The 22662-nt window shown below is 26.1% G+C and overlaps 21 protein-coding genes and 10 non-coding genes across 31 annotated transcripts; 15 read left to right on the forward strand and 16 right to left on the reverse strand. All coding sequences in view use genetic code 11, as the record gives it.

The window, feature by feature from the left end:
- Positions 1 to 62: 62 nt before the first annotated feature.
- psaJ (photosystem I protein J) lies at positions 63 to 188 on the reverse strand. Its single transcript has one exon. The coding sequence runs from the start codon at positions 186 to 188 to the stop codon at positions 63 to 65; it is 126 nt and encodes a 41-aa protein (YP_778596.1).
- A 76-nt stretch (positions 189 to 264) lies between these two features.
- On the reverse strand, positions 265 to 378 carry psbI (photosystem II protein I). Its single transcript has one exon. The coding sequence runs from the start codon at positions 376 to 378 to the stop codon at positions 265 to 267; it is 114 nt and encodes a 37-aa protein (YP_778597.1).
- Positions 379 to 444: 66 nt separating this feature from the next.
- trnT(UGU) lies at positions 445 to 517 on the reverse strand. Its single transcript has one exon. It is a non-coding gene; the product is annotated as a tRNA-Thr (tRNA).
- Positions 518 to 570: 53 nt separating this feature from the next.
- Positions 571 to 2004, forward strand: atpB (ATP synthase CF1 beta chain). The gene has a single exon. It carries the CDS (start codon positions 571 to 573, stop codon positions 2002 to 2004), a length of 1434 nt encoding a protein of 477 aa, YP_778598.1.
- Positions 2005 to 2082: 78 nt separating this feature from the next.
- Positions 2083 to 2496, forward strand: atpE (ATP syntahse CF1 epsilon chain). The gene has a single exon. The coding sequence runs from the start codon at positions 2083 to 2085 to the stop codon at positions 2494 to 2496; it is 414 nt and encodes a 137-aa protein (YP_778599.1).
- A 118-nt stretch (positions 2497 to 2614) lies between these two features.
- Positions 2615 to 3115, reverse strand: ycf3. The gene has a single exon. The coding sequence runs from the start codon at positions 3113 to 3115 to the stop codon at positions 2615 to 2617; it is 501 nt and encodes a 166-aa protein (YP_778600.1).
- Positions 3116 to 3453: 338 nt separating this feature from the next.
- On the forward strand, positions 3454 to 4881 carry rbcL (ribulose-1,5-bisphosphate carboxylase/oxygenase large subunit). The gene has a single exon. It carries the CDS (start codon positions 3454 to 3456, stop codon positions 4879 to 4881), a length of 1428 nt encoding a protein of 475 aa, YP_778601.1.
- Positions 4882 to 4940: 59 nt separating this feature from the next.
- On the forward strand, positions 4941 to 5013 carry trnV(UAC). Its single transcript has one exon. It is a non-coding gene; the product is annotated as a tRNA-Val (tRNA).
- A 3-nt stretch (positions 5014 to 5016) lies between these two features.
- On the reverse strand, positions 5017 to 5604 carry clpP (ATP-dependent Clp protease proteolytic subunit). The gene has a single exon. The coding sequence runs from the start codon at positions 5602 to 5604 to the stop codon at positions 5017 to 5019; it is 588 nt and encodes a 195-aa protein (YP_778602.1).
- Positions 5605 to 5795: 191 nt separating this feature from the next.
- psbB (photosystem II P680 chlorophyll A apoprotein) lies at positions 5796 to 7322 on the forward strand. Its single transcript has one exon. The coding sequence runs from the start codon at positions 5796 to 5798 to the stop codon at positions 7320 to 7322; it is 1527 nt and encodes a 508-aa protein (YP_778603.1).
- A 34-nt stretch (positions 7323 to 7356) lies between these two features.
- On the forward strand, positions 7357 to 7452 carry psbT (photosystem II protein T). The gene has a single exon. It carries the CDS (start codon positions 7357 to 7359, stop codon positions 7450 to 7452), a length of 96 nt encoding a protein of 31 aa, YP_778604.1.
- A 105-nt stretch (positions 7453 to 7557) lies between these two features.
- On the reverse strand, positions 7558 to 7692 carry psbN (photosystem II protein N). Its single transcript has one exon. The coding sequence runs from the start codon at positions 7690 to 7692 to the stop codon at positions 7558 to 7560; it is 135 nt and encodes a 44-aa protein (YP_778605.1).
- Positions 7693 to 7765: 73 nt separating this feature from the next.
- Positions 7766 to 7990, forward strand: psbH (photosystem II protein H). The gene has a single exon. The coding sequence runs from the start codon at positions 7766 to 7768 to the stop codon at positions 7988 to 7990; it is 225 nt and encodes a 74-aa protein (YP_778606.1).
- A 111-nt stretch (positions 7991 to 8101) lies between these two features.
- On the forward strand, positions 8102 to 8947 carry rps2 (30S ribosomal protein S2). Its single transcript has one exon. It carries the CDS (start codon positions 8102 to 8104, stop codon positions 8945 to 8947), a length of 846 nt encoding a protein of 281 aa, YP_778607.1.
- Positions 8948 to 9032: 85 nt separating this feature from the next.
- Positions 9033 to 9103, forward strand: trnG(UCC). Its single transcript has one exon. It is a non-coding gene; the product is annotated as a tRNA-Gly (tRNA).
- A 321-nt stretch (positions 9104 to 9424) lies between these two features.
- trnK(UUU) lies at positions 9425 to 9496 on the forward strand. The gene has a single exon. It is a non-coding gene; the product is annotated as a tRNA-Lys (tRNA).
- A 16-nt stretch (positions 9497 to 9512) lies between these two features.
- Positions 9513 to 14300, reverse strand: rpoC2 (RNA polymerase beta prime subunit). Its single transcript has one exon. It carries the CDS (start codon positions 14298 to 14300, stop codon positions 9513 to 9515), a length of 4788 nt encoding a protein of 1595 aa, YP_778608.1.
- Positions 14301 to 14340: 40 nt separating this feature from the next.
- On the reverse strand, positions 14341 to 16623 carry rpoC1 (RNA polymerase gamma subunit). Its single transcript has one exon. The coding sequence runs from the start codon at positions 16621 to 16623 to the stop codon at positions 14341 to 14343; it is 2283 nt and encodes a 760-aa protein (YP_778609.1).
- A 21-nt stretch (positions 16624 to 16644) lies between these two features.
- rpoB (RNA polymerase beta subunit) lies at positions 16645 to 19944 on the reverse strand. Its single transcript has one exon. The coding sequence runs from the start codon at positions 19942 to 19944 to the stop codon at positions 16645 to 16647; it is 3300 nt and encodes a 1099-aa protein (YP_778610.1).
- A 105-nt stretch (positions 19945 to 20049) lies between these two features.
- Positions 20050 to 20122, forward strand: trnC(GCA). The gene has a single exon. It is a non-coding gene; the product is annotated as a tRNA-Cys (tRNA).
- A 211-nt stretch (positions 20123 to 20333) lies between these two features.
- psbK (photosystem II protein K) lies at positions 20334 to 20465 on the reverse strand. The gene has a single exon. It carries the CDS (start codon positions 20463 to 20465, stop codon positions 20334 to 20336), a length of 132 nt encoding a protein of 43 aa, YP_778611.1.
- A 194-nt stretch (positions 20466 to 20659) lies between these two features.
- On the reverse strand, positions 20660 to 20746 carry trnS(GCU). The gene has a single exon. It is a non-coding gene; the product is annotated as a tRNA-Ser (tRNA).
- Positions 20747 to 20859: 113 nt separating this feature from the next.
- Positions 20860 to 21162, forward strand: rps14 (30S ribosomal protein S14). Its single transcript has one exon. It carries the CDS (start codon positions 20860 to 20862, stop codon positions 21160 to 21162), a length of 303 nt encoding a protein of 100 aa, YP_778612.1.
- Positions 21163 to 21181: 19 nt separating this feature from the next.
- trnMf lies at positions 21182 to 21255 on the forward strand. Its single transcript has one exon. It is a non-coding gene; the product is annotated as a tRNA-Met (tRNA).
- Positions 21256 to 21345: 90 nt separating this feature from the next.
- trnP(UGG) lies at positions 21346 to 21419 on the forward strand. Its single transcript has one exon. It is a non-coding gene; the product is annotated as a tRNA-Pro (tRNA).
- Positions 21420 to 21424: 5 nt separating this feature from the next.
- trnW(CCA) lies at positions 21425 to 21497 on the forward strand. The gene has a single exon. It is a non-coding gene; the product is annotated as a tRNA-Trp (tRNA).
- Positions 21498 to 21575: 78 nt separating this feature from the next.
- On the reverse strand, positions 21576 to 21648 carry trnF(GAA). The gene has a single exon. It is a non-coding gene; the product is annotated as a tRNA-Phe (tRNA).
- An 85-nt stretch (positions 21649 to 21733) lies between these two features.
- On the reverse strand, positions 21734 to 21868 carry psbJ (photosystem I protein J). The gene has a single exon. The coding sequence runs from the start codon at positions 21866 to 21868 to the stop codon at positions 21734 to 21736; it is 135 nt and encodes a 44-aa protein (YP_778613.1).
- A 58-nt stretch (positions 21869 to 21926) lies between these two features.
- Positions 21927 to 22043, reverse strand: psbL (photosystem II protein L). Its single transcript has one exon. The coding sequence runs from the start codon at positions 22041 to 22043 to the stop codon at positions 21927 to 21929; it is 117 nt and encodes a 38-aa protein (YP_778614.1).
- Positions 22044 to 22115: 72 nt separating this feature from the next.
- psbF (cytochrome b559 b subunit) lies at positions 22116 to 22271 on the reverse strand. Its single transcript has one exon. It carries the CDS (start codon positions 22269 to 22271, stop codon positions 22116 to 22118), a length of 156 nt encoding a protein of 51 aa, YP_778615.1.
- Positions 22272 to 22315: 44 nt separating this feature from the next.
- On the reverse strand, positions 22316 to 22537 carry psbE (cytochrome b559 a subunit). Its single transcript has one exon. The coding sequence runs from the start codon at positions 22535 to 22537 to the stop codon at positions 22316 to 22318; it is 222 nt and encodes a 73-aa protein (YP_778616.1).
- Between the last annotated feature and the right edge of the window lie 125 nt (positions 22538 to 22662).

Raw genomic sequence — 22662 nt, forward strand, 5'->3', positions numbered from 1 at the left:
TTTAATTCATATATCAATAATAATAATTATGTGTTTGTTAATTCTATTCCAATTTTTTTAATTTAAAAAGAAAAAACTAAACCGTCTGGAAAAAGACGATTAATTTCAATGATTAATCCAGCAGTAAAAGTTAACCAGATAGCGAAAACAACAGGAACAGTAGATAAATAACCTTTAAATCCACTCATAATTTTTCTTTATAAAATATCTATAATCTTATCTGAAATATAATTATAAAAAATTACAAAAATTTAAAGGATAAAATTAAATTCTTTTTCTTCCAGGACGACGACCAGGGTCATTTGAAAGGAATCCAAAAATAAATAAACTTACAAATGAAGCAACAACTGTATATACAAAAGATTTTAAAATTAACATAATTTAAATAAACAAATATAATATGAATCAATTCTATTTTTATAAAAGCTTTAATATTTGAATTTAAGCCTTCTATCGGAATCGAACCGATAACTTTCGGTTTACAAGACCGATACTCTACCAATTGAGTTAAGAAGGCTATATATATTATTATATAATAATATATATATATCAATAAAATTTTAATTAAAAATGACAACAAATACAGGAAAAGTAACTCAAATTATCGGTCCAGTAATAGACATAACATTTCCTATTGAGGCTATGTCTAGTGTAAATATATACGACGCTGTAGTTATTGAAGATAAAACAGAAAAACTTTCTGTAACATGTGAAATTCAACAATTAATCGGTAGTCAGAGTGTAAGAACTGTTTCTATGAGTTCTACAGATAGAATTAAAAGAGGAATGGATGTAGTTCAAACAGGTACAGCTATTGCAGTTCCTGTTGGTAAATCTACTTTAAGACGAATCTTTAATGTTTTAGGACAACCTATTGATAATTTAGGGGATGTTAAAAATGAAGAAACTAGACCTATTCATAGATCAGCTCCAGAATTTGTTGATTTAGACATTAGATTAGAGATTTTCGAAACAGGAATTAAAGTTATCGATTTATTAGCACCTTATAGAAGAGGAGGAAAAGTTGGATTATTCGGTGGAGCAGGTGTTGGTAAAACTGTTCTTATCATGGAATTAATCAATAATATTGCTAAGGCTCACGGTGGTGTATCCGTTTTTGCTGGAGTAGGTGAGAGAACTCGTGAAGGTAATGATTTATACGCAGAAATGAAAGAATCTGGGGTTATTGTAGAAGATAATTTATTAGAGTCTAAAGTTACTTTAGTTTATGGACAAATGAATGAACCTCCTGGAGCACGTATGCGTGTTGGTTTAGCCGCATTAACTATGGCAGAATTTTTCCGTGATTCGTCAAAGCAAGATGTTTTATTATTCATTGATAATGTTTTTAGATTTGTTCAAGCTGGTTCTGAAGTATCTGCATTATTAGGGCGAATGCCATCAGCTGTTGGATATCAACCAACATTAGCTACAGAAATGGGTGGATTACAAGAGAGAATTACTTCAACAAAAGATGGATCTATTACTTCAATTCAAGCTGTTTATGTACCTGCAGATGATTTAACAGATCCTGCTGCTGCAACAACTTTTGCTCATTTAGATGCAACAACTGTATTATCTCGAGGATTAGCATCTAAAGGTATTTATCCAGCTGTAGATCCTTTAGGATCAACTTCAACAATGTTACAACCTTGGATTGTAGGAGATTCTCATTATGAATGTGCTCAAAAAGTTAAGCAAACATTACAACGTTATAAAGAATTACAAGATATTATTGCAATTTTAGGTCTAGAAGAGTTATCTGAAGAAGATCGTTTAACTGTAGATAGAGCTAGAAAAATTGAAAGATTCTTATCACAACCATTCTTTGTTGCTGAGATTTTTACAGGTTTAGCTGGAAAATATGTAGGTTTAAATGAAACAATTTTTGGTTTCAATAAGATCCTTAGTGGAGATCTTGACTCTTATAATGAGCAAGCATTCTATTTAGTAGGTAATCTTACTGATGCTGAAGGTAAAATGAAAACAATTAGCGAAAACTAATTAAAATAAATATCTTGTCTAAAAATTTAGACAAGATATTTGTTTATTAAAATTCTAAAAACAAAGAAGGACTATTTTATGAAATTAAAAGTAAAAATTGCAATTCCAGGAAAAGTTGTTTGGGAGAATGAAGTAGATGAAGTAAATATTCAGACAACAACAGGTAAAATTGGTATTTTACCAAATCATGCTCCAATAATTGCTACAGTTGAAACAAGTGTTTTAAGAATGAAGAGTGATGAGTCTCAAAATCCTATTCTAATGGTAATTTCAGATGGTTATTTATCACTTGAAAAAAATTCTATATTTATAGCAACAGATCGTTGTATTCTTGAAGATAATATTAATGCATCAAAATTAGAAGAAGATTATAAAACTGCACTTGAACGTTATAATAATGCTGAAAAACCAGGAAAAAAATATATAGCAAATAAAGCTTTAAAACGTATTAATGCTTGTTATGAAATTCTAAGTTATCGAAATAATGACTAAATTTTTGTCCATTTGTTATTAAAATTATAAATAAATTATAAATAAATTATAAATAAATTGCTAGTGTTAGAATTGATTTTTATCTAACTAAATTAACTTAATTTTAAAAACCAAAACTTTATTTGTTTCTTACAGATAACCAATTTTTTGCTTTCGTATAACTTGTTGGTGATAGTCTTATTGCTTCTTTCCAATAATCTGCAGCTTTATCAAAAAAAATTTTTGAAATTTCATCTTGATTATTAATTAAAGCTTGTTCTCCTCTATAATGATAAATAGTTGCTATATTATTTAAAGCTTGTGATAATCTAGGATTTCGATCTAAAGCTTGATAATAATATTCTAAAGCTTTACTTTGCTGACCATTACTTGAGTGTATCAAACCTATATTATAAAGCATATAGCTTCTATCATATGCATCAATTTCATATCTTAAAGCTTGGTAATAATTTTGTAATGCTTCAGCATATTCTCCTTCAGATTGTGCTGACATTCCATTACGATAATAAGTGAAAGCCCGTTTCTCATCTATTGATGTTGGTAACACTTTTAATAAAATATCTGCGACTACTGTAAATGTTTTATCGATAAAGTTATCATTTTTTTGAGATCTAGGCATCTTAAAAATTTAAATATTATAAATATTTTAAAAATATTATTTATTTGAACGTATTATGCTATAATGTAAATAGTATAAATAAAGATTTGATTAAAACTATTCTTTATTCCAATTTAAAAATCGAAAAATGTTCACTATTTTTCAGACATTTATTTTCTATTTTATGATTCAAATTCACTAACAAAAACTGCAACTATTGCTTTTATAATAAAAACAATTAATTTTTAATAACTCAAAAATTTTTGAGATTGTAACTTAAGTATAGCATAATTCTTATAATCTTATAAGATGCTAAAAATACATATTACTAAACAAAAGTACTACAAAAACATTTCTATATGATTTTTGCTAAAAAAACAGAAGCTGCAGGTTTCAAAGCTGGTGTAAAAGATTACCGATTAACATACTACACTCCTGACTATAAAGTAAAGGATACTGACATTTTAGCGGCTTTCCGTGTTACTCCTCAACCAGGTGTTCCTCCAGAAGAAGCAGCTGCAGCTGTAGCTGCAGAATCATCTACAGGTACTTGGACAACAGTATGGACTGATGGACTTACTTCATTAGACCGTTACAAAGGAAGATGTTATTTTATTGAAACTTTTGAAGGTCAAAAAGATAACCAATTCATTTGTTATATTGCTTACCCTTTAGATTTATTTGAAGAAGGTTCTGTAACAAACTTATTCACAAGTATTGTTGGAAACGTATTTGGATTCAAAGCTTTAAGAGCAATTCGTTTAGAAGATCTTAGAATTCCAGTAGCTTACGTAAAAACTTTTGAAGGTCCACCTCATGGTATTCAAGTTGAGCGTGATAAGTTAAACAAATATGGACGTGCTCTATTAGGTTGTACTATTAAGCCTAAATTAGGTCTTTCTGCAAAAAATTATGGTCGTGCTGTTTATGAAGGATTACGTGGTGGTCTAGACTTTACTAAGGATGACGAGAACGTAAACTCTCAACCATTTATGAGATGGAGAGATAGATTCCTTTTTGTTGCTGAAGCAATTTATAAATCGCAATCAGAGACAGGAGAAGTTAAAGGTCACTACTTAAATGCTACAGCAGGAACTTCTGAAGAAGTTTTAAAAAGAGCAGAGTGTGCTAAAGAATTAGGTGTTCCTATTGTTATGCATGACTTCTTAACTGGTGGATTTACAACAAATACATCATTATCTAAATACTGTAGAGAATCTGGTTTATTATTACACATTCACCGTGCAATGCACGCTGTTGTTGATAGACAAAAAAATCATGGTATTCACTTCCGTGTATTAGCGAAAACTTTACGTTTATCTGGTGGTGATCATTTACATAGTGGTACTGTTGTAGGTAAACTTGAAGGTGATAAAGATGTTACTTTAGGTTTCGTTGATTTAATGAGAGATGACTACGTAGAATTAGATCGTTCTCGTGGTATTTACTTTACTCAAGACTGGGCTTCTATGGGTGGTGTTATTCCTGTAGCTTCAGGTGGTATTCATGTATGGCACATGCCTGCACTTGTTGATATCTTTGGTGATGATGCTTGTTTACAGTTTGGTGGTGGTACTTTAGGTCACCCTTGGGGTAACGCTCCAGGAGCTGTAGCAAACCGTGTTGCATTAGAAGCTTGTATTAAAATTCGTAACCAAGGACAAAATGTTTTAAGAGAAGGTGGTAACGCTCTTCGTGAAGCAACGAAATGGAGTCCTGAATTAGCAGCGGCTTGTGAAGTTTGGAAAGAAATTAAGTTTGAATTTGATACAATTGATACTATTTAATTCAAAATTTTATTACTTTTAACTTTTATGTATAAACTTGTATATACAAGTTTATACATAGGTTTATAGCTCAGTTGGTAGAGCGTCTGCCTTACAAGCAGAATGTCATCGGTTCGAATCCGGTTAGACCTAAATTTAATTTGTCAGTATATAATCCACAATTCCATAATTTTTAGCTTCTCTAGATGATAAAAAACAATCCCTATCAATATCTCTCGCTACTCTACTAATTGTTTGATCTATATTCTCAATATAAATTTTTGTTAATATCCGTCTTAATCTTAGAATTTCTTCAGATTCAATTAAGATATCAGATGCTTGTCCTGAAACTTGCATAATCGGTTGATGTAATAAAACTCGTGAGTGTGGAAGTATAAAACGCTTTGTTCGTTTTCCATTTGCAAGAATAAGAGACGATATCGAAGAAGCAATTCCTATACAAAGAGTTACAATTTCAGAATTAATAAAATTCATTGTATCATAGATTGAAATACCTGATAAAACAGAACCACCTACAGAATTTATATAAAAATAAATTAACTCCTCTTTACTCTCACTATCAAGGTGTAATAACATAGAAATAATTTGATTACTAAAATCATCATCTAATAACTGAAATAAAAAAATTATACGATCTTTATATAATCTTGTATAAATATCTACCCATTGAGGTGTAGTATCGGTAGATTCTTTAAATAAAACTTTAGGAATTCCTATTGGCATACTATAACTTAATAATTTTTTAATATATTTTATAAAAGATAAATAATATATGTTTTAACAATATATTATATACTATATACTTTAAATAATAAAGTAATAATTTGCAATCTATTGATTATTTATGGTTTTTATATTTGTATATTAAAGAAAGAAAGTAAAATACATTTGTAAAAAAAGAATTAACAATATATATGGGATTACCTTGGTATCGTGTTCATACTGTAGTATTAAATGACCCTGGAAGATTAATTGCTGTGCATTTAATGCATACTTCTTTAGTTTCTGGTTGGGCTGGATCAATGGCATTTTATGAATTAGCTCTTTTCGATCCATCAGATCCAATTTTAAATCCAATGTGGAGACAAGGAATGTTTGTTTTACCTTTTATGACGAGAATTGGTATTACACAATCTTGGAGTAATTGGAGTATAAGTGGAGATTCTGTTGTTAACCCTGGAATTTGGAGTTATGAAGGTGTAGCTGCATCTCATATTATTTTATCTGGGCTTTTATTTATGGCAGCTATTTGGCATTGGGTTTATTGGGATTTAGAATTATTTATCGATAAACGAACAATGTTTCCTGTTTTAGATTTACCAAAAATTTTTGGTATTCACCTATTACTTTCAGGTATATTATGTTTTGGTTTTGGTGCATTTCATGTAACAGGTCTTTTTGGTCCTGGTATTTGGGTATCAGATCCATATGGATTAACAGGTAAGGTGCAACAAATTTCACCAGCATGGGGTGCTGATGGTTTTGATCCATTTAATCCTGGTGGAGTTGCTTCACATCATATAGCAGCTGGTATTTTAGGAATTATTGCAGGATTATTCCATTTAAGTGTACGACCTTCACAACGATTATACGACGCATTAAAAATGGGAAATATTGAAACAGTTTTATCAAGTAGTATTGCTGCTGTTTTCTGGGCTGCTTTTGTTGTAGCTGGAACGATGTGGTACGGTTCTGCAGCGACTCCTATTGAATTATTTGGACCAACAAGATATCAATGGGATCAAGGTTATTTCCAACAAGAAATTGAACGACGTGTTCAAGCAAATATTGATAATGGAAATAGCATTGACAAAGCTTGGTCTTTAATTCCTGAAAAATTAGCTTTTTACGATTACATCGGTAATAACCCAGCTAAAGGTGGACTTTTTAGAGTTGGTGCTATGAATAGTGGCGATGGTATCGCTGTAGGCTGGCTAGGCCATCCAATTTTTAAGGACAAATTAGGAAATGAATTATTTGTTCGAAGAATGCCAACTTTCTTTGAAACTTTTCCTGTACTTTTAGTTGATGAAAATGGAATTGTAAAAGCAGATATTCCTTTTAGACGTGCTGAATCTAAATATAGTATTGAACAGGTTGGTGTTTCTGCAACATTCTATGGTGGTGAATTAAACAATGCTACTTTTACAGATCCAGCTACTGTTAAAAAATATGCGCGACGTGCTCAATTAGGTGAAATTTTTGAATTTGATCGAACTACTTTAAAATCTGATGGGGTATTTAGAAGTAGTCCACGAGCTTGGTTTACTTTTGGACATTTAATTTTTGCTCTATTATTTTTCTTCGGTCATATTTGGCACGGAGCAAGAACTTTATTTAGACAAGTTTTTGCTGGAATTGATCCAGATTTAGATGAGCAAATTGAATTTGGAACTTTTCTTAAATTAGGTGATACTTCTACACGAAGACAATCTGTTTAAAATTAATGTAAATTTTTGAAGGTAAATAAAAATTATGGAAGCTTTAGTTTATACATTCTTATTAGTTGGAACATTAGGTATAATTTTCTTTTCAATTTTCTTTAGAGAACCTCCAAGATTATTAAAATAAAATTCTTTTATAACAAAAGAAATGAGGGTGATTTTATATATTAAATATAATAAATATGTGTTTTCATTTTAAATATATTTTTAATTCTATTTTATGTTATTTTCATTAATCTTCATGTTCTTCAAACGGATCTCGTAATGCAGAAGATGTTGGTCCGAAACCTACATAAATTGAATAACCTGTTACACTTATTAATAAAAACCAAACAAAAATAGTAAAAAAGAAAGCTGTACCATCCATATTAAAAAAAATTATAAGTAAAAAAAAAATAGAAAGTAAAATTCTTTGTTTCATTTTGAGTTTTAAATCATTTATGGCTACTAAAACAACAGTACAAAAAGCAATTGATACTACAAGTACAGTTACTCCTTTAGGGACTTTATTAAAACCATTAAATTCGGAATATGGTAAGGTTTCTATCGGATGGGGAACTACTGGAGTAATGGCAATTTTTATGTCTTTATTCGCTGTTTTTTTAACAATAATTTTAGAGATTTATAATGGATCTTTAATATTAACGGACGTAACTTTACAATAATATTAGAAAAAAAAACTATTTAAGGACTAATTCCTTAAATAGTTTTTTTTTTAGTTCTTATGATGCATATATTTCATAACATTTTATAACATTTTATAACATTTTATAAACATGAATTTTGAATTAAAAAATTTCAACACAATTCGTATTAACAAAAATCAAACAATCTTAATTAAAACAACAAATTTAGAAAATTCTTCGAAAGAAGATACCTATCAATTTATATTAAAAATGTTAAAAGCTGGTGTACATTTTGGACATAAAATAAAAAAATGGAATCCAAAAATGTCTCCTTTTATTTATCAAAAATTACAAGGGATTCATATTATTGATATAATTCAATCATATACATATCTAAAAAAAGCTTGTAAATTAGTTTACTCAAAGTCATTAACAGATAATTATAATACATTTCTTTTTGTAGGAACTAAAAAACAATCTCCTATACCAAATTCAATTTTTTATCATGCCTCGCGTTGTAATTCTTTCTATATTAATAACAAATGGCTAAGTGGTATGTTAACAAATTGGGAAAATACAACTAGATCAATAAATACTTTAAAATATTTAAAAGTCTACCAGAAAACAAATATGTTTTCTAAATTATCTATGAAAACACATAGTATTATTGATAAAAAGAAAAATAGATTAGAAAAGTATTTTGGTGGAATTCAAAATATGACATCTTTACCTAGTACTGTTATTTTAGTTGGTCAACATAATGAAATAACTGCTTCTAAAGAATGTCGAAAATTAGGGATAAATAACATTACTATCTTAGATACAGATTGTAATCCAGAGTTTGTTGATTTATTTATACCAGCTAATGATGACTCTAGTTCATCCCTAAATCTTATTTTAGGAGAACTTCAAGTTGCTATAAATATAGGAAGACAAAAATTTTGTGAAAATTTAAAAACCTGGAAAAATTCTTCTTCAATTCTTAAACAAATTTAAATTATAATTTCAATAATATTATATTACATTTGCATCTAACAGAGTTAATTTGTGATATAATATTATTGGAATATCATGCAACTAAGCGGACTTCGTATAGTGGTAATACCTTAGCCTTCCAAGCTAAAGCGAGGGGTTCGATTCCCCTAGTCCGCTTTTTTTCCATGATAAAAGATAAAAATATATATAATGAAAAGCGATTGGATAGTTCAAGATTTTTTTAGATATTTGTTTAGATTAAGTTGTTTTTTATTTTTGTTTGGATTTAATGTTAATTTTTTATTAATATTTTTTGTTATTATTCAGAATTCTTTAACTCAAAATAATATATTAAATATTTATTCATCTGGGCTATTTTTTGATTACAATCAAACAAAAAAAGTAACTCAACAAATAACGATTATTTTAATATTATATTTCTTTATTGAACAAATTTCTTCTTTTTAATAAAGAAATATAATATTAAAATAATTTATAGGGATACTAACTCAATGGTAGAGTACTCGGCTTTTAACCGATTAGTTCTGGGTTCAAGTCCCAGGTATCCCAATTCCTTAAATCACAATTATATTTTGTTAGTAATGATTTTTACAATAAGTCCAGTACCTCCAGGTATTAATTTTCCTAAAATTACATTTTCTTTTAGTCCATTTAAAAAATCTATCCGTTTTTCTAAAGCTGCTTGACTTAATACTTTAGTCGTTTCTTGGAAACTTGCTGAAGAAATAAAACTTTCTGTACGTAACGAAACTTTTGTTATTCCTAATACTAGAGGTTCATAAACAACACGTCTATGATATAAATTTGTATTAATTTTTTCTAATTTTTGAAAATTAATAAATTCCCCCTCCAATAATCCAGTTTCACCTCCATTAACTATTTTTACTTTTGACGTCATTTGTTTAACTATAACTTCAAAATGCTTTCTAGAAACTAGAATACCTTGTGAACAATAAACTCGACAAACTCCATCAATTATAATTTTCTGTATTTTTAATATACTTCGTTTTACAGCTCGATATTCTGAAAGTGTTTTATTATATTTCTTAAAGAAAGCCAATAACTTAATATATAAGTTTGTTTGAATGAGATCAACATTACCTTTTCTAGCTTCAAAAAAGTGTTCAATTTTTGGAATTCCTTGAACAATATCTCCTGTTTTTAATTTGTTATATAATAGTGTCATTATCGGAGATCCTTGTGAAACAAAATCACCGTTCCAAACGTAAAAAATACCTGTTATTGGTGACAATAAAGGTGTACCTTTTCGTAAAACTAAAAAGGAATTACTTTTTTCGATTATTTGACCTGACTGATTTATTTTCTTTCCAGGTGAAACTTGCGATGTTGAATATATTAAAGATCCAAATTTTGGATAAATTTTACAACAATGTGGCTTTGTTATAAAATAATTTTTAGTATCTTTTTTAATAATTGTTTCTTGATTTTTATTTCTAAAAATAGAAACTTGTAATTTTTCATTTTTTGTAAGGATCATTAAATGATTGTATAAAGTTTTATATCCTGAATATTTAACTATATTTTGTGCTATAATTTCTCCTTGATATGGACTTAAAAACTGAATTCGAACAATTGTATCCCATTTAGGTAACCAATTAAAGTGAGTTTTAGAAAATTGAAACAAATTATCAATGAAGAAATTCTTATTAAAATTTGTAATAGATTTTTTCATAATTACATTGATAATTGATGATGTGTAAAATAAATTAAAGATTTCTAAATTTTTACTTGATAACTTAAGTTGTGAATTTTTCTCAGAAGAATGTGTTTGTAAATTTAAATTTTTATAAAAGTCATTAGTTAACATATTAACAATTTTATAGTTTCTAAAATTTTCTTTTTTATTAGTAATAAAAATATTAAATAAAACTGTATCTTTTTTTGAAAATGTTGACAGTAATAAAGGTACTTTTATAAAGAATTTAAATTTAATTTGATTCATTAACTTTGAAAACGTTGTTTTAGTTGGTCTTCTTTTATTAAAATATTTTGATTCAAGAAGAGTGGACTCATCAGTAAATGACCCATATGAATTATTTGTAAAAATATTTTTTAATTTCTTATTAATTAAATGAAATGAAAAATTTTTATATTGAATTATAAATTTTTGAAAATAATCAATATCAAAAAGTGATCTTTCCTCAATTATCATTTTTATTAATGAATAAAAACCTAATGGAAATTTTAAATTATATTGTAATATTTCATATGATTTTAAATCAAACGAACTTTTTAAGGATTTCTTTAATGCAAAATTAACTGCTTGTATTTGTGGAATACGTGAAATAAAAATAAAATTTTTATTTTTAATATTAATTAAATTATCTGTTTTTAAAGCAAAAAGAAAATGTTTTTTATAAAATTGAGAAGAAGAAAAACTCCAAAAATTAATTCTATTTAAAATAGAAGTAAAATCTTTTAAAATTTTTGGGATAGGCAAAGATTCATTATAAAAAAATCTTTTATCAAGAAAAGATTTATGGGAATTAAAATATTTAATATTATTATTTAAAATAGTTAATGTTAATAAGTCTTGAATTAACATTTTATTTTCTGCTTTTGAAATTGAATAGTTTTCATTATTTATATTTAATGATAAATTACTAAACCTTTTTCCTGAAAAATTTGGAACTTTTTCAAAAATATTTCGGTGTTGAAATAAATCTTCTTTTCTTTGTTGGAAATAATTAAAATTTTCTAGAACAGAATTAGTGCTATTTATTGTAATATTATTTTTTATTAAATATATTGTTTGATAAATAAATTCGGATAATAATTTCGTTGAAATTTTATTTTCAGCAAGAATTATTAAATTTGAAGTTGTATTTAAAGTTTTTAAAAGAAATAAAAGATCAAAAATTGTTTCTTTCTTTTTATTACAATAAAATATTGTAAATTTATTACTTTCTTTTAAATATTTAAGATAATTAAAATAAAACAATAAATAATTTATATTATTTATTTTTGTTGAAAATAATTTTGTCAAAATTAAATGTTCAATAACCAAAATCAATTTATTCATAAACAAGTTTATTTTACTATCAATTTTATGTAAATTTTGTTTTTTAAAATTCGTTTTTTCTTCAAACTCTTGTTTATAATATAATTTTACTTTTATAATATCATTCATTTCTACAGATATATGTTTTTGGTAAAAATTTAGATATTTTAAAAAATAATTATTTGAAATATATTTAAAGTAACTTGTAGGAGATAAAAACCCAAGTTTACGTTGAATATTATGTTTTGGTTTAAAATACTCGTTTTTTAAAGTAAATTTTGTAAAAAAATCTGAAGAAAAAATGGGTAATAAAACTGAATTATTTTTTATAAAAAATAATTTTTCTTTTATTAAAAAGTTCTTAGAATTAAAAGTAATCGGTATTTTTCGTGAGGTTTTAGCTTCTACTGACTTTGAACTTTTATAAAAATATATTGCATTATATTTTAAAATTGAATTTTGAGTAAACCAAGTAGTTCTTTCATCAGTATTTTCATAATAATTCGAAAAAGTATTTTTTGAAAAAAAAGTATTTTGTTCTAAACGTTTATTGAGTAAATTTAAAAGTTTAGATTTTGCTATAGAATTAAAAGGAATTTTGATTCGGTTGTCCTTTATAACTTTATTATTTATTCTTAAAGATTTTTCAACTTCTTTTATTTTATTTTGAATAGGATAAAAAAATTGAAATTGATGATAATTTTTGATATTTTTAATTAAAAATTTATAAAGAGGATATTCTGTAAATAATAGTATTTCATTGCTTTGAGAAATATTATCTTTTATAAAATGACGTTTTTTACGAACAACACAAACTTTTAAAAAGGACGCTGATAAGTTTAATAATTTTGCTTGAGCTAACGGAAATTTATAACTTAAAAAATCATTTTTCTTTGGAAATAGTTGTAATGGAAATACGGACTTATAAATTTTTCCATGTAAAATCCAAATTTTCTTTTTATTTGTTGAAAGATGATTTTCATCAAAAAGAATTTCTCCTTCAAGTTTAGAATTAACAGTATATTTTCCTTCGATTTGTTGTGTATTAGAAATCTTATTGGATTGTTGTGCTATTAATTGATTTTTTTTGACTTTTTCATTATTTTTTACAAAAACCAGTGTATATAAAATAGCTTCAAATTTTTTTGGTTTTATTTTTTTTATTATAGGATTAATTATAATTAATCCTTTTCTTTTTACTAAAAAGGCAAAATTACCATTATATAGATTGACAATATCTCCATACAAAGAAGAAGAATATTCAACAATTCCATCAAAAGGAGAATATAGCTGACTTTTTACATTACCTGAAAAAACTCCTCCTGTGTGAAATGTTCGCATTGTTAGTTGTGTACCAGGTTCTCCAATTGATTGTGCAGCTATAACTCCAACAATTTCTCCTAAAGATATCAATTTAGAATGTGATAAATTCCATCCATAACAAAGTTGACACAATGTAGAATTAGAAGCTTTACAGGTTAAAGGTGAACGTATAAATACACGTTTTAAATGATTTGCTAATAAAATAGATAAAGAATCATCTATTTGTTGATTTTTTAAATACATTAAACTATTAATTTTGATATCTTTACCTAAAACTCTTCCATAAAGTTGATCTTTTAAAGCTAGTAAAATATCTGTACCTTGATATAAATTTGATAAGAATATCCCTTGTTTCGTTCCACAATCAAGCTGTGAAATTATAACGTGTTGAGCTGTATCAACTAATCGACGTGTTAAATAACCAGCTGTTGCTGTTCTTAAAGCTGTATCTACAACACCTTTTCTCGCTCCATAACAAGATATCAAATATTCTGTAACAGTTAATCCTTCTCGAAAATTACTTTTTATCGGTAAATGAATGATTTGGCCATTTGGATCTGCCATTAAACCTCTCATTCCTATAAGTTGTCGGACTTGAGAAATATTTCCTCTTGCCCCAGAAAAAGCCATCATATAAATAGGATTTAATTTGTTAACAGTTTTAAACTTTTTATTTATATTAATTTTTAATATCTCACTAATTTTTTGCCAACTGTTAATTAACTTTTGAGAATGTTCAACTTCATTTAAAACTGCTAAATTAAGGTGATTTGTAATATCTTTAATATTATCATTTGTTTTTTCAATTAAATCATATTTTGTTGAAATTGTTTTTAAATCATCAATCCCTAAAGATATCCCTGCAGTCGTAGCATATTGAAATCCTACTTTTTTTAAATTTTCAACTAAATTGATCATATTATATTGTCCTGTATTAAGGATTGACCAAATTAATAATGTTTTTAGTTTTCCTTTATTAAAAGGGTAATTAAAAAAAATTTTTTCCATAAATTTTTAGATTCATTTGTTCTTAAATTTTAACTATAGTTTAATATAAGAGGCTATTAAAAATAACACGTCCAACAGTTGTTTTGATATATTGACTTAATTGATATCCCTTTAAGTTATAATTAATTTGATAGTTTTCATACTGAAAGCGAAAAAATTTTCCACTATAAACTTCAAGTCTTCTTAAATCTAAAGAATTATTTTCAAACATAATATTTTCAGACCATTTAATCCAAATTTCTGTGTGAATATTAACTTTATTTTGATTATATGCTTTTAAAACATCATTTAAGTTATTAAAATATATTGACCAATTTTCACCTTTCTTATTTAAATGGCAAGGTTTTATATAAGTTTTTACTTTATCCAATAAATTAGAAGTTAAATAGTAACAGCCTAATACTACATCTTGACCAGGCGTTAAAATAGGTGAACCCATAGATGAAAGAAGAAGATTATTTCTTGACCATAAAAGTTTCCAAGATTCTGCTCGAGACTCAAAAGATAAAGGAATATGCATTCCCATTTGATCTCCATCAAAATCTGCATTAAATGCTGGACAAACTAATGGATGTAATTTAATAGCTTTTCCAGTTACTAATTTAGGTTTAAATGCTTGAATGCCTAATTTATGAAGTGTAGGTGCTCTATTTAATAAAACTAAATAGTTATTTAAAACAAAATGAATAATTTCATTTAAAAAAGAAGCTTTAGTATGTATTATATGTTTTGCTCCTGGTATTGTTTTTGTTAAATTAAAACTTATTAAATATTGTATAATAAAAGGATAAAAAAGTTCAATAGCCATTTTTAGTGGAATTCCACATTCATGTAATTTTAATTCTGGATCAACAATAATAACAGATCGTCCAGAATAATCTACTCGTTTTCCTAATAAATTTTGTCGAAATCTTCCTCTCTTTCCTTTTAAAATATCGGATAAAGATTTTGAAGAAATATTATTGTTCTTTTTTGATTTATCTTGTTGAATTAACTCATCTACAGATTCTTGTAAAAGTCTCTTTGTATATCGAATTTCTTCGGTAAATTCATTAAAAGCAGAGTTATTATAAAATTTTTTTAAACGAAGATTCCTCAAAATTATAGTTTGATACGATTTATTTAAATCTGATACAGCAATCTTATTTGATCCAAGTTCAACTATAGGTCGTAAATCTGGTGGTAAAACAGGTAATGAAGAAAGAATCATCCATTTTGGTTGTAATTTTGCTTGTCTAAAATACATAATTAATTTTAATCTTCGAAAAACTTTATTTTTTTTCCAATTTAATTTTTTTATCTTCTTTTGAAAAGAAATAAATTGTTGTTTCTGAAAAAAATATGAAAAAAGAATTCCAGATAATTCTTTTATTTCTTCTTTTATTTCAAAAACAGTAAATCGTATTTGTCTTTCTAAATTTAATAATTGAAAATTATAATCAAAATATTTTAACCAACAATAAAGTATACTTGTTCCAAATAAGAAAGTTTTTTCAAAATATTCATCGTTTAATTTTTTTTGTAAGGGATCAATCTTTATAAAATTCTCTTTCATTCTTTGTTTATATTTAAAGAACCAAATAATAGTATTCCATTGTTTTTTTGCTTCCCATTGGAATGAATAAGATAATGAATAAAAATTGTTTAAAGTATAATATAAATAGCTAAAGTTATATTTTAACTGTTGATCTTGTTTTGTTTTCAAAATGAAAACAGCTTGTTTTAGATTTTTTAAATAAGAAATTATATTTTTCTGAACATGAAGAGAATATTTAAGGTTTATTGAATCTTTAAAATATGTATTATTTAAATTTTCAGTAATCTCAAAAGTCTCTTTCTTTAGAATTTGGTTTTTCTTAGGTTTTTGAAAAAAGTTTTTGAAAATTATTCCATCGGTACTATAAACGATAGATTCAATAGATTTCAAAGGAATATCTAATAAAATCGATATATATTTAAGATACCAAATATGAACAACAGGTGAGACTAATTTAATATAACCTAATCTATTACGTCGAACTTGTGAAGAAGCATATTCAATTCCACAAATGGCGCAAAAACCTATAAATTCATTTTCATATTTTTTACCACAAGCACATTCAAAGTCCTTTATAGGTCCAAATGTCTGTTCACAAAACAATCCAGAATTTTCTGGTTTTAACGTTTTATAATTCATTGTTTGAGCTGTCTTTATTTCACCAACAATATTACCATTTGGTAATATCCTAGAACTCTTTTTTACAATTGATTTCGAAGAACATATTCTAATTTCAATTGAACTAATACTTGAATCACGGGAATTTTGTATAGAATAATAATTCATTATTTTTACCTTCAAGTAATTTTATTTAAAAAATTGAATATTTAAACATAGTGATTGTAATTCTCTGATTAATACTTTAAAAGTTTCTGTTGTACCAAATTTTATTGTTTCGCTATTTAAAATAGATGTTAATACTTTTTGTCTGCTTTTTATATCATCGGATTTAACAGTTAAAATCTCATGTAATGTATAAGCAGCACCATAACCTTCTAATGCCCAAACTTCCATTTCACCAACTCTTTGTCCACCTTTTTTTGATTTTCCTTTCAAAGGTTGTTGAGTAACAAGTGAATAAGATCCTGTAGATCGAGCATGAACTTTTTCTTCGACTAAATGAATTAATTTTAAAATGTAAGCTTTACCTATTGTTATTGGTTGATCAAACGGTAATCCAGAATATGAATCAAAAATTCTATTTTTTCCTGGATAATATGGATGTAATAACCAATTATTTCCTGTTTTGATATTCGAAAAATACAAATTTGAATAAATAAAATTTCTGGATACTTCAAATCCAAACGATTCATCAAAAGGTATAACTTTAAATCGTCTTTGTAAATAGAAACAAGACAATCCTAATAAACATTCTAATACCTGTCCGATATTCATTCTTGAAGGTACTCCTAATGGATTTAAAAGAATATCAAGAGGAATTCCATCATTTAAATAAGGCATTTCTTGGATCTTAAGTATTTTTGATATAACACCTTTATTTCCATGTCGTCCTGAAATTTTATCTCCTATTTGTATTAATCTATTTTGCATCAAATGAATTTTAATTGTCTTTAAATCCTTTAAAATTTCAGTTTTCTTTTTTATTTTTCCTTTATCTTTTATGTAATCTACAAATGTTATTCTTCCTCTTTTATATTTAGGAACTCTCAAAGAAGTATTTCGATAATGATCATTTTGTTTCTGTAATATTTCATATAACAATTTTCTATAAGGTGATAAGATTCGAGTTTCAATTGGTAATAATTTACCTACTAAAATATCGTCACTAAAAACTCGACTTCCTATTTTAATAATCCCATTTTTATCCAAATTTTTTTTATTTAAGAATGATATATTTTTTATATCTCTTGTAATAATTTCACTGTTCTCTTTGTTCTTTTTTATTTCTGTTTCAAACTTTTCAAGATGAGTAGAAGTATAAATATTATTTATTACGAGTTGCTCATTAAGAACGATAGCATCTTCAAAATTATAACCTTTCCAGGAAATATAACCTACAAATAAATTTTTTCCTAAAGCTAATTCATTTCTACAACTTGATAGCCCACTTATTAAAGGATTCTTTTTTATAATAAATTGACCTTCATTTAAAGTCAATCTATTAACAGAGCACGTACCCTGATTTGAGCTGTTATATTGTTTTATATAATATTGTATTTTTTGCTCTCTTACATAGGACATATAGTTAGTTATTTTTAAACTTTCTTTACTATTTGTTAATAAATCTTTTAAATTATATTTAAGGCGGTTAAAATTTCTCGATTTACTTTTAATGCAAGTAATTGTTTCTAATGGATTACTTTTAAAATTGAAACTTTTATGTTCATTTCGGATATTAGAAATTGTAATCTTTTTTAAACTTAAATAACTTATAAAACCATTAGGAGGAGATTTAACATTATCTTGTAAATCAAAAAATATCTTTGTCTCTAATCCAGTTCCTACTAAACAACATTCTGTTTTTAAAAGAGGCACAGCTTGTCGTTGCATATTTGAACCCATTAAAACTCGATTTGCATCATTATGTTCCATAAAAGGTATTAAAGAAGTGGCAACTGAAAGCATTTGTAATTGTGAAATTGAAATGAAATCTACTTTCTTTTTTGATACTTCTTTAAATTGTTGTTTTATTCTTGCTGCTATTTTATTTTTACTTAAAAAACCTATACGAGATTTTTTTATATCAAAAGGAACAATATTACTTTTATCTTCTTGATTAGCAGATAAATAGTTAATTCCCATTTCATATAAAATTCTACCATTACAAACTCTAAAAAAAGGTGTTTCAATAAGCCCTTCACTATTAATTTCAGCAAATAATGCAAATGAATTAACCAATCCTGCATTTTTACCTTCAGGAGTTTCAATTGGACAAATTCTACCATATAAAGTAGGGTGTATACTTCTAATTGTTAATGTAGCTGTATCACGATTAACTCCACCAATTCCTAAAGAACTTAAACGTCGTTTATGTGTCAACGTAGCTAATGGATTTACTTCATCCATAAATTGTGATAAAGGATTAACTCCAAAAAATTCCGCCAAAGTTGTATTAATTGGAGTTGATGAAAAAATATTTGTTAAATGTAAATTGTTTTTGATATTGCCTAATTTATCTTTAACGTATTTTTGTAATCGTAAAATACCTATTCCAAATTGAGATTGAATTAATTCTCCTGCAATTTTTACTCTTTTATTTTTTAAATTATCTATATCATCGGTTTCTTCAATTTTATATTTTATTTTTAATAAAAAATGAACCGCTAAGATAAAATCTTTTGAAGTTAAAGTAGAATGTTGAATAGTTTCTTCTATATTATTAAATTTTTTATTAATTTGTATCCGACCTCTAGTACCTAAATCATAATATTTAGGATTCATAAATCGATCGAAAATTGTTATTTTATTTTGATTTTTCAAATTTCTAGAATTTATAGAAGACTCTAATTGTGAATAAAGTTCTATTTTTTCTAGAGCCTCCTTTTGTGATTTAAAGTTTCCTAAATTATGATTCTGATTTGGAATAGGATATTTTAGAAGTTTAATTAAATTACTTTTTGTTACTCCTAATGCTTGTAAAAACATTAAAGCAGGAACTTTAGGTACTTTTTTAACTTTCATCCAGATATTATTTTTTTTATCAATCTCTATTCTTAACCAATTTCCTCTTTCTGCAATTATATCTGCATAATATGTATTTTCATTTTCTTTATGATAATAAATTCCTGGAGCTCTTGTTATTTGACTCATTATAACTCGCGGAGAACCATTAGTTATAAAATTACATTTATTAGTCATTATGGGTATATTTGTTAACGTAATCCACTCTATTTCATCTTTATATGAAATTAGTCTAATAGGTATTACTAATTCACAATTGTATGTTTTTGAAGTAATTACACATTCATTACATGTATATGTTGGTAAATTTAACTGAAATAAATTTGGATAAACTAATAATTTCTTTTTATTCTTTGTTATATCCAATTTTTTTATTTCTTTTTTTATTCCATATTTCAAAAAAGTCAAAAAACTTTTTCTTTGTAATTTTAATAAATTAGGAAAAAATAAGGGAGTTATATACATAATTTCATTGATTTTTGTCAAAAAATTGTTTTTTTTTTTATTTTAATTTTGTTATTATTAATCGTTATATTGTATTAATATGATATAGATATTTATGTATTCTTAGGTGGTGTGGCCAAGTTGGTAAGGCAAGAGATTGCAAATCCCTCATTCCCCAGTTCGAGTCTGGGTACCACCTTATTTTTTAGATTTATTTATAATCAAACAAGAAGATCTATAATATTTCTTTTTTACAAACCTTTTTGCTGCTACTTTTTAGTTCTGACAAAAATGCAAGTAATGATAATAATATTATAGATCATCAGTTTACACATTTATTATAATTAATATTTTTATAAGCTATCAAGTTATAGCTAGATGTGTAATTTTATTAAAATAACTTTAAATTTTTATCTAAATCCTACTGAAGCTTGCCAAACAAATGCAAGTAAGAAAAAGAAAACAGGTATAGCTGGTAAAACATTGATTAATGGATAAAAAATACTATAAATTTCTGGTAAACGTGCAATGATAGTTATCATAATTAAACCCTCTTTATTTTTTATTTTGTTTTTATCAATATATCATTCTATTAACTATTAATTAAAAAGAAAAAGATATAAAAAACGTTATCTAACTTAAAAATTAAATATAGTTATCAATACAATTTACATAGTATTGACTTATTAATATAATAACAAATTTTCAGCTATCATGTAAACATTAATTTTAATTTTAGAGAGAGAGGGATTCGAACCCTCGATATAATAACTTATATAACAGATTAGCAATCAGTCGCTTTCAACCACTCAGCCATCTCTCCTAATAATATTTTAATTATTCCTTATAATATGTTATAACATATTATGTAAATCGTAAATATTTTAAGATTACTTATTAAAATTAATAAACATTTAGAGTAGAAGGGATAAAAATATGGCAAAAAAAGGAATGTTAGAAAGAGAAAAAAAAAGACAAAATCTTGTCTATAAATACAATTCACGCAGACAAGCTTTGAAAAATTCAATCAAATATAGTAGCTCTTTTTCAGAAACATCTCTATTAAAAAAAGAATTAGAGAAGTTACCTCTTAACAGTATGAAAATTAGACTAAGAAATAGGTGTTTTGTCACAGGAAAGCCTAGAGGTTTTTATCGAAACTTTGGTTTATCAAGAAATATGTTACGTTATATGGGACATGAGTGTCTAATACCAGGTTTAATGAAAGCAAGTTGGTAAACCTTACCAATTTGTTTTATGCGGGGTAGAGCAATACGGTAGCTCGCAAGGCTCATAATCTTGAGGTTACAGGTTCGAGTCCTGTGCCCGCCTATTAATTAATTAATAATTAAAGTGAAATTTATTATATATTGTAATTATAGGATTATGGTACAATATATTTATATTTTTTAATTATTTTTACGGGATATAGCGCAGTCTGGTAGCGCTTCTGTTTTGGGAATAGAAAGTCACAGGTTCGAATCCTGTTATCCCGACTAAAACGTCTTTAGTTCAGTTGGTAGAACGTAGGTTTCCAAAACCTAATGCCGTGGGTTCAAGTCCTACAAGACGTGTTTTCAAATTACTTTATTTACTTATCAAACATTTTTGTTATTATGAAGCATCTTTTATTACAAAACTATATTTTAAATTGCCAAGAGTCAGATTTGAACTGACGACACAAGGATTTTCAGTCCTTTGCTCTACCAACTGAGCTATCCTAGCTTATTTATTTATCTATAATATAATACTATATTTCTATTACAGCTGATCTAAAGTCAATCAGCTGTAATTTTTATCATTTTGAATATTAAAGTGAAGAACCTAATCCTGTATATGATCCGTAAAATAAGATTCCTAATAGCCCTAATGCTAATGAACCTACAACGAACCCAACAATCCATAGTGGAATTCTTCCAGTTGTTCCTATAAATGAATTTTTCATATTATTTTTTATTTTCATAGTCTGTTTTACAATTTTTCTTTTTTAATTTTTTTGGTTTTTAATTAAAAATGTAGCTTGAGAATAATACGGCTAAAACAAAAATTAATAATAAACCCCAATATAAGCTTGTACGATTTAGCTCAACACTTTGTTTATTTGGATTTGATTTACTCATGATTCAATTCACACCTTCTTTAATAGTTAGATTTTAAATTTTTTTGACTTTTTGACTAACTTTATAGTTTACTTATCGCTGAATAAATTGCATCGATGTTATGGATCCTATAAAAAAAACAGTTGGTACTGCTAATGCATGAACAGCTAACCAACGGAATGTAAAAATAGGATATACAACTGGCTTTTTATTTTCAATAAGATTAATTGTTTTATTTTTAATAGTCATACTTAATTATCCTTCATATCTAGATATTAAATTTTATTTAATATTTACAGTTTCCCAAATCTATCTAAAACAATAGGTGCTTCTTGCTGTCCATTACTAAAGTATTCATTTGGTCTAGGACTTCCAAAAACATCATACGCTAAACCTGTACTTACGAATAACCATCCAGCTATGAATAGCGAAGGAACTGTTATACTGTGGATAATCCAGTATCTAATACTAGTTAAAATATCTGAGAAAGGACGTTCTCCTGTTGTTCCAGCCATTTTTATAATCCTTCAATAAAATTGTTTTTAAATAATTAACAAAAAAGTCCATTTATTTTAAAGAAAAAATAAATTTTTATCTTTCTTATTAATATTAATTATAATAGAAAAGTATATAATTTAAG

The sequence above is a fragment of the plastid genome of Bigelowiella natans, assembly GCF_000002455.1.
Source record: "Bigelowiella natans plastid, complete genome".
Classification (NCBI taxonomy): Eukaryota; Cercozoa; class Chlorarachniophyceae; genus Bigelowiella; species Bigelowiella natans.